Source organism: Sesamum indicum, linkage group LG3, assembly GCF_000512975.1.
Source record: "Sesamum indicum cultivar Zhongzhi No. 13 linkage group LG3, S_indicum_v1.0, whole genome shotgun sequence".
Classification (NCBI taxonomy): Eukaryota; Viridiplantae; Streptophyta; class Magnoliopsida; order Lamiales; family Pedaliaceae; genus Sesamum; species Sesamum indicum.
The window spans coordinates 13,638,461-13,648,185 of record NC_026147.1 but is presented as its reverse complement, the minus strand read 5'-3'; the positions used below and the strand labels follow the sequence as shown (position 1 = coordinate 13,648,185).

Below are 9,725 nucleotides of genomic sequence, written 5' to 3'. Positions count from 1 at the left end.
AACAGCATATTATGGGGGTGAAATCGCAATTATTTGGAAAATTGAGTACTGAATTGACATTACGTAAACTTACATACTTTATTTTTATTATTTGTTTAAATAATAGTTTTATGGTATTAAGCAATTGATGAACAATATGTCATTGATGGTGACTTACTTCTACTACTGCAAAGTTGTCGAGGATTTGTATTCGTTGCAATTAAACTCAAACCCTCATAGTTGTTAGAATATGTCCTTTTTTATAATATGGTATGAATATCATCTTAGCTGTAATAGGTGTGGAGTCGGATCGAGCTGTCGTATCGTATGTGTAATTATTTAAAAATTGATTGAATAAATATGTAATATTATTTTTTTATTTTATTTTTAATAATAATTTTTATCTTTTTTCCATAGTTGATAAATAATTCGTCATTGACGGTGACCTAGGACGACCAATGTCTTTTACATTTCAATTGGTGGAAGCCCTGAGGGGTGGGGTGTAAGAGTTTCTATAATGCTATGGAATGTCTGAGATCAAGTACTAAATCAATATTACACATTTCAAAAAATTTAATAATAAATTTTGTCGTACTTGACATTAATGAACGTTGTGTGCATTAACTTTCACCAGCTCTACCAACGCAAAGTTGTAGCAATATCGTGTATCAGCCTCTATAAAATCATGAGCTTGTAGTTGGTATGAGCAAATTTGTATGCACATGATTTAAAATGTACTAATGGAGTAAGATTGTATGGATCTTTGTTTTTATGTGTTTGTTGCATCTATTACATAGTCATGTTCTTGTTTTTACGATGTAATTAATGTTGTTGTATTTAGGGAGCAATTAAGTATTACTATTACTCGTCACCCACTTTTAATAAGATAGAGTTGTAGAAAAATGTCGTTTACTTATTTTGAAAATGATTCATATTTAATAAGGTAGAGCTATAGAAAACTGTATTTAAATATGTATTAAGTTTATGGATTTATGTTGTGGAAATGCCTGAAGTTGGTTTACTATTTATCTAATCCCCAAACAAAGTAAGAAGCAAATACCAAAAAGGCTACACATTTCACAAGTGTAGCAATGTAGTATATTTACTTTTGCTAGTGAAATTTCTTCTAATCCTTATGTCCAAGCTTATGGGCATACCTTGCTATTTTGTTGTTGAAAGCAAACTCTAGAATGTTGGTGCTTGTCACATAAACTAAGTACAAACGTAGACGATAAGGCATTTTAAAATATCAGTAAGACGATTTTTTGTTGACTAAGTTTATAGAGTTTTAAGAAAATCTTACTGAATACTCTATATGAAGATTGTATAAATCTTCTTCTATTCAATAATATAAATTGATGGAACAATATTCAGTTTGATCTTATCCATCCTGGCTTAACATTTAAATTTGGACATTCCAAGTGAGAGCTCCAATCATTCGTTTATGCAAGATCTCATCACAATGTTTTATTTTTATTTGCTTATTTATCATATATATATCTCAAAATAAGCATAAAACATCCAAGGCAAACAATAACCAATGCGCGGGGATTCGAAGATAAAAATTTAAAAATTATTTTATTCTATTCTCCAAAAAAGAACGACAGTCACACAAGTAGCGCACTGAGTGGTAGTCGAAAATTACAAACTTTTATTACTAACATCTCATGAAATTACAGTATTTATTTCATCTAAGCATTCAAAAACTTATCTTGAAAACAAAACACCTTCTAAGATATTTAAAATAAATACGATGTTCGCCATTATTTTATCAAAATTGTTTTGACTCATCCTTTGTATTTTGCAAAGCATATTTAAATCGCTTCAAGATAAATTTACTTGTTTTCCAAATATTCTTTTTTTATTGTCCAAAACCAAACAAAATCACATAAGCAAACAAGAGAGGAGTATCAAAATATTAGAGGGTTAGATATTAGTTCACCACCCACTTGAAGAAAAGTTAACCAATAATAAGTGATGAGCTAAAAGATGAGATGGATACCACCAACAAGAGGAAAAGGCTAATGACCTACTTACTTTCCAATGCAACTATTGAACCTTTGGTTGTGATGGGAATTGGATATTGGAGTCCAAACTGTGAGAGAGTTGAAATTCAGTAATAAAAACAAAAAGTACAAGGACTAGGATTAAGTAAGAATATCTGCTAATGCTTCTCCACTAAGAAAATAACCATATAAATTCAATGCAAACATCCCTCAAAAAGCATAAGCCAGAAAACCAGAAAGTGTGCATCTGTAAAAAGCAAAGATCCTCAAAAGGCAAAAGCAAGAAAACTCAAAAGTGTTCACCTTGTGAAGAACCCTTTTCCACAACCAACACTGCATAAATTACTCATGGTAATTGGAATTATGAATGTGGAATTCCAGTGGGATAGAACTCAGGAACATCACCTGAGAAAGTTGAAAGCATTTCCTGATTTCAGAGAAGTTTCAGGGAACAAATAATAAGTAATTGACAGAAGCAAAACATTTTAAAGGTAGAAGAAGCATTTTGCGAAAATTTACCACAACTTACTTCATGAAACATGTTCATAGACATAGTTTGTTTATGAAACTTTTATTAAGAATTATCTCAAGAGACTTCTTACTATCTTTAAAAGAGACGTATTATATAAACTGAATCATTATATTTTATCTGTGTTTAATACATTTTACCAATCATATTACTATTATTATTACCATTTTATCTCATATTCAATCACGTATTGAAAATCATCTATGTTTTTCGAAGATCAGTTTTATTATTCTTTTCTTATTGAAATGAGACATCGAACAATCACAACCATGATATTAACATTCTACTGGGAAATAATAAGAAAAGCTTCCACCCATCACCTCAAAGAAACGAAGCAAATATAGAAGATTAGTTTGCAAAGATAGTCAACAACAGTCAAATCTCTTAATTGGTTCCTTAACATAATCCAAGAATAATGTAGGAGGAGCTTATGAAAAAAAAGCATTCTTCCTGAAGTACCCAAAACATTTGCAAAAGCAACTGAGATATGTCAGCAATACAGCCTTAACTATGGGACAAACTTCATCCGAGCATTGTGAATCAGTGCTACTTTGAACCATAAAATTATGCTATGAGATTTCTTTCCATATTATTCTCCCTTTGCATGTTTTCTTTGGTTATTGTAGACCACAAATCCAAATGATACTACCAATCCAAGCAAGTAGCCGAAAATAGCTCCATATGTCACACAAATCGGCCACTCCTGCATAAAATACACATATTCCACACATGAGAGAAATAAAAGACTTCGAGTGCATAACGTTAAAACCAAGAATAGTAGACTGCAGTATTAAACTTTTGAATTGTTTAAGCAGTAGTTGAAAAGTTAGATGAATTCTTGAATAACCTCAATGGCCATCTTAACAAACAACATCACTAAAACAGCCAACTAGAAACTACTGAAAATGTTTTTGGTCATCTTCGCAATATCTTTGCTGCTCTAAACGAGTTTGAAACATTAGAATATTTTTAGAGAAAATGATAACAAATCTAATGCAGTTGATGCTCACTGATATATAGTAACGATGATAAGTTGACGGGTTTGTGTAAATTGGTTTTGTATAATCATAATAAAGCTGGTGTATAAGATAAGGTAAAGCCTAATTGCCATATCCAGCTAACAAGTTGAAGAGCCGAGCAACATTTCAGCAGTCCCAATTGAAATACCTCAAGTAACAATGGAGCTTGAACTATTTAGTCGCAGGAGAAATGGAGAAGACAGATTCCTCTATCCCTCTCTAATTACTTTCATTTGTTAAAAGAATATGAACATTTTAAAGTGCTCAAACTACATCTATGAGCAATATTTCTGCTCCCAGATGACGTAAGATTCTATAATCTGGGTAGCTGAAGGACTTCAATTATTTGAATTCACAAACAAAGATTTAAAGGTAAAGAACCAATGTGCCCAGTGTAACTTTAGCTATAAACGTTCAATAGTAATCGACATGCATTCTTAACAAAGAATGAAGCAAGAAGAGCTGAAGCAGTTTTCTAGAGTAGATTGGGTCCTAATGGGGGGACCCTGAAATATCATTTCAGGTTGGAAACAAATATATGCATAGATGCCAAGGTCCCACACCTGCCAGGGTCTCTCCCAGTCAAGAGGCATAGGCCACGCACCAAACCAAGCCCCAATAACAGCACCATGTGCAGGGAAACAGATCATAAAATCTGTAGATCCAATTGGCCTGCAAGTGGGAATTGTGAACCACTAAAACCAATAGAAAATACTCCATGGATAACAGATAGCACTTGCTAGGAGAAAAGATCTCTAACGACATTAATAACTTTACTTTGTCTGAGCAAATATTCGATGCCAATCAGTCCAAGATGAACCAAAAACAGAAGCTGCAGGGACAAACTGCAAAAATCGCGATAAAAATTTGACACTCAAAAAAGGTAAGAAATTGTTGAGATCTGACACTGTAAAATGATCTGTGGAATAGAACTGGAGGAAGATAGATGTAAAAGGATATATACCGTGAAGACTGACATGAGAAGAGACCAGTGAATTGTCTTTGTAAAGTGCCTGTATTCAGTGAAAAAGGTAGAGTTCAGCAACTATTATTCATCATGTGTAAGATGATACAAACTTGTTTTAATTCTACAGTTGCCCTGATCTTATCGCTGTTAAATTTGGACTATTTGATACTGCGACGCCCCAGCAGCAGTATCCTAAACAGACATAACATACACCACCCCAGGAACTCTATCATCTCCCTCCAGATGATAAGGATGTTTCTCACATTTTGGAAAATTTTAACTAGAGTGACAGTCCGAAACCAGAGACTGGAGACTTGAAGGTACTTGCTGATCTATGGGAAGACTTGCTGATATTCTAGAATACGACAGATTGGAGCCACTTCGTCCAACAACAACATGAGTTCAATTTTTAAACTTCTGATGAGAGAATGGATAAACATTTATTGTAAATCGCCATCACATACTGAATTCCAACAGGTGCACCTAATACAATTGCTCCAAGTGCATTCACTAAAGCACCTGAAAATACAAACATAAGACATATCTTAGGATCCATCTTAGTTGGGAGCAATAATGCATTAAATTGGCAGAAACGGGAAATGAGTTTATAAGTTATTTTTCTGCTCATTAATCCTAAGTTATAAACTTCCTAAACATAGTAACCCTTAAGAGATAATGCTCATATCATAGATCTATACACACATAAACAACACATGAAGCAACAGGGTCTTTTCTAGCTTCCGAACCAGACAAGCATTCTAACAATCCAAGCTCAAGGCACCAGTATACATGACTGCATATTGGCAGAAGCTACAGAGCATCAATTAGAACCAGCCACGCCATGCTTAAACACCATTTAAGGATAAAAAATTCTGGAGTTAAGCTGGATCACTGATTATAAGCTAACTAGAATCTAAGAAATAAATCAAGCAACAACTTCAGAGCTCTTCTGTTATTCCTAACAGAGAGACAGAATAAAGCTTGATTCAGAGGGGGGCCAAACACACTAGAAAGGACCCAATTCAAGTAACAAAACAAAAACAAACTATAATAATTTGGCATCACGTACATAGACCATCTTCTTTCATTCAGTCCTTTTGAAGTGCCTTACATGTTTATACATAACCACATTCTCAAACAAAGTCGTACTAATATAGAAGATTATGCCAATTCAAATGGTTCAACATTCATTCCTATTAAAAGTGATGCCTCCAAATTCACTTGAATAATTACTAAGCCACAATCATATTATATCCTTTTTCAGCCTCTGATTGTCCCTTAAAGAAAACTATTTGCCCATCAACCCTGTTTAACAAAACGCTTCTCGGGGACACAGCATTTATTTACATAAATAATGTAGATTATCTACTTATCCTAAAGTAGACAGAGGAAAAGATAAAAAGGAACATCTAAGTTGATACTAAAATGCTAACCGGCAAGCAGACCCAGCAGTCCTCTCACTATGGCTTTGACATTCTGAAAGAACAGACAGAAAAAGAAAACAAAGAGACAATTATCACACGGAAACTTAAAAATAACACAATACAATAAACGCTGCCAATGACAAAATACTGGAATTACAGAGCATTGATCTGGATTTCGCCTCAACAGACTGTAGACTAGGATCACCACTGAAGCCTCAATAGCCTGAAAAGCAATGGGAAAGCATCTATTACTACATAAGATCAGAAGACTTGGCATATGAAATCTCTGGAGGCTTACATACCCACACTACAAGGAGGGTTTGGGCTGAATTTTGGATGAGAGAAAGGGAATAAGAATTGAATGCCACCCAGAAAGCTGATGGTAAGCCTAGAGCACAAATGAGATGCAATAGCAGCAACTTCAGTGAAGATGCAAAAGGAACAGCTGCATCTGTACTTTCAGGAGCTTTTTTTCTTGGGTGGTTCATCGGCTGAAGGAGGATGGAAGATGAAGGCGACGATGAGGACCCGAATTCTAAACGAGATGTTTCTGTTTGTCCACCAACTTGGCTCATCGTGGCCTATCCATCTGTCACTCTGTTTGAAGGTAGACCTCTTTGGGCTGATAAGAAAAAGAACACTTCCTTTAGCCTTTTCAGTTTTAATTTTATACTCCTAAACAAAAAACAATAATGGGTAGGATTCATTGGCTTGGAATCCTAAAACAATAATATCTGTGAGCAAACATGAGAACATGAAAGTTTTTAACTATGGCCTCTTTATTATGTAAATTTTATTAAATCTGGTCCATTCATCCAGACTGATTTATGAACATTACAAAGTATAAGAAATTGTTTCTTTAAAATATACATTTCATTGAATAGAGAGCAATCATATTACAAACATACCTAAACAGTCTAATTTAACTATCATGGTAATAGGTAAAGCAATATTAGCTCTTGCTCGTATTGTAATTTTATTCTCTTTGTAATATTTGGAGGTAAGGTTTGATAATGTGCTCTTCAATGTAGCATTGTGTGTAAACGTCGACCACCTAATTGTTATAGCATTTGATTATCATAAAAATTAAATCAAACTATGGAATCCTACATTAGAAACATCTTTCTCTCTTGTATCCTTGCCTATCAGTGCCATGTATAACGTAATCAAGAGGTAGAAATGCAAGTATTTTCACAGGAGAAAGACATTGTTTCATGCCCTTCTTTTTCCTGCTCTAGGTATTGAGGCCAACTCTTCTGTTCCATACTTCTTCATTTGCTCTGCTATATCCAAAACACTGACACCTACGAATCCAAAACAGTGAAAAGAGAGGTTTTCCTTCTCATTTGTTTTGAGACTGTTTAAAATGACAAAAGTTGATACTGGTGTGAAGAAGAAAGCTGAGATTTTACTGGTAATACTTGAGAAGAAAGCGAATGTGGGTTCTCCGCTGATGTTGAAGCCTTGAACAAGAGCTTTGAGCAAATGAAAGGTGAGAAGGCTGCAGTAGCTACATGCAAGTCAATTCTTCAAGCCTTCAATCCTCATATCCTTCAGTTAAGAGGCTATAGCCACCACTCAGGGTGAGAAGTGGATCCTTGACTGATGCCTTAGAAATAAAACAATAAATTTATACAATTCTTTATCATGAGGCTAAGCTCATAAGACTTAATGCATTTCAAATATTTCTGCACTACATGCTAGTTCATTTTAGTATTCATGTTCCTTTCAACTTATGTTTTAGGTGTAGCATCAAGATCACAGGCTCAGCATGAAAATCTTAAGAAAAAGTCCAAAAGTTGCCAGTGCTTTTATATAATAAGAAAGACAAACAGAAAATCTAAGGTGATCATTATATGAAGAACAGAAACCAGCAATGCATAATTAAACTTAATAACTAGATTGGTCATACAAACTATGAAGAATGGAAAACCAACAACGGGAATATGATATGGGATAAAGCTTTCAACTAATTCAACTATTTACCACACTAAATGCAAACTGCCAATCACACTGATCTACTGAATTTGAATCAGAAGCCCTAAATTGGCATTCCCAAGATGTGAAGTTAAAACCTTAGATAAACAATACCGCATTTCCAAGGATCGATATACTTTGTTTTGCCTTTATTCATTGCTAACAAATATCCACTGAAAACATTTTCTCACATATATGCATTCGCCAAGTGGAACAATGACTTCTGAAAACTAATACCCGAATTTTCGAAAGAAAGGAAATATATATTAATCAGCGAGTTACTCTAAATTTTCAAGAAAGCAGCAGTAGTAGCAAGCATAAAAGAAACTATCATTCAGATGAAACAAAAAGGAAATCAGAAAAGCCAGCAGGGAAAAGAAACTGAGAACCGGACAGAACTAGATGCATACCTTGCTGTTAGATCTTATTGTTGGATTGCCGACGCTGTGGTGCTTGCAGGCAATAGCAGAGCGGCGACCGAAAATGGTCAGAAGGTAGAAAGAGAAGGCGGTCGACGGCGGGTGGTCAGAAAAGGATGAAAGAAAACGGTTTTGTCATTTGAATTTCTTAACTTATGCCGTGTTTGAAAGGGTGGAATATCTGTATGTAATTTTGGTCTTTTTTATTTTTCATCAAAGTTAAAAATGTAATGAAATTTTAAATCGTCAAAAATAAAATAATTTGGTATTAAACAAAAGTAGACAAGAAAAGAGTGATAAAGTAGAAATGGCAACAAATTGGGGTACAATGTTTGAGTTCAAGATTTTTTAATAAAAGTTCTCTGTTTGAAGTTTATGTATATATGAGTTGGATGTGTACCTCAAAAAACAAATGGATAATTACATTCTCCTTCGGTGAAATTTGGTATAATTATAAGTCGATTTTATGTAGTTTGATTCAAAAATTTATATTTGATACTTCTAAAGTTTGCTCCTGTCTAACAAATAAGTCATTTTGTTAATTAAAATTTATCGAATTTGATGACATTAACAAAAACAAAAATTGCTAAAAATTCATGTTTACCACCGATTGACTTATTACTGATTTATTACAAGTCAAATAATTTTTTTATAACCAAATTACCTTTATACATCTTCATACATTAATGCATGTGATGAGGAATATTTTCGACGTTATAAGGATAATTTAGTCACAAAAGATTTGTTTGATATAAATAAATCAATCGATGGTAAATATCAATTTTTATACAATTTTTTTTTTTTGTTAATAACAACAAATTCAGTGAATTTTTATTAATGAATGACCTATTTATTACAAAAAAGCAAACCCCTCCTTAACCTACTAAAATATTTTTAAAAAAAATAATTGAATCAAATAAATGATTGGATCGTAATCTATGTTATAGGCGGGTTTTTTTCCCCCTATTTGTCTTGTAGATGATATATTTTGCTTTCTTATTTTTTATGAGAAGCAAAATTGATTTCCCAATTCTCTTTGCAATTCAAACTTATGACCTATCTTTCATACGAGAATATTGAGGGTCAGTTTCAACAATCCTTGCCAAAATTCTTGCTCGGATTCCAGCAAATGGCAAAGTATTAGAAGGTAATAACCATCTTTATGTGAGGCTTTATGCAGCCCTGATCACTATCATAAGTTAGGATATATATACATTTAAAATTATTAACCGCTTATAAAAGTACTTATATATTATTCACTGTTGTAGAGGGAATCAAACTCACAACCATCTGATTGAAAATGGTCAATTCTTATCAACTACGCCAATAAATGTTAGTAAAACACTAAGACTTCATTCTTCACAGTATCGGAATATGTTAAACAAGATTTACTAGTCGCTCTTCT

At 33.4% G+C, this 9,725-nt stretch overlaps 1 protein-coding gene across 7 annotated transcripts; it reads right to left on the bottom strand.

The window, feature by feature from the left end:
• LOC105158291 (phosphatidylinositol-glycan biosynthesis class F protein) lies at positions 2,836-8,501 on the bottom strand. 7 transcript variants are annotated; one of them, XM_020692206.1, is made up of 11 exons: positions 8,312-8,501; positions 7,337-7,533; positions 7,035-7,228; positions 6,227-6,546; positions 6,082-6,147; positions 5,934-5,976; positions 4,965-5,019; positions 4,498-4,546; positions 4,311-4,378; positions 4,097-4,205; positions 2,836-3,217 (listed from the first exon to the last, which is right to left on the bottom strand). In XM_020692206.1, exons 4-11 carry the CDS (start codon positions 6,497-6,499, stop codon positions 3,104-3,106), a joined length of 777 nt encoding a protein of 258 aa, XP_020547865.1. In that variant the 5' UTR covers positions 6,500-6,546; positions 7,035-7,228; positions 7,337-7,533; positions 8,312-8,501; the 3' UTR covers positions 2,836-3,103. The 7 variants fall into 7 exon arrangements, with proteins under 7 accessions (XP_020547865.1, XP_020547866.1, XP_020547867.1 ...); XM_020692207.1 differs by having other exon boundaries at positions 7,067-7,228; XM_020692208.1 differs by having other exon boundaries at positions 7,346-7,533.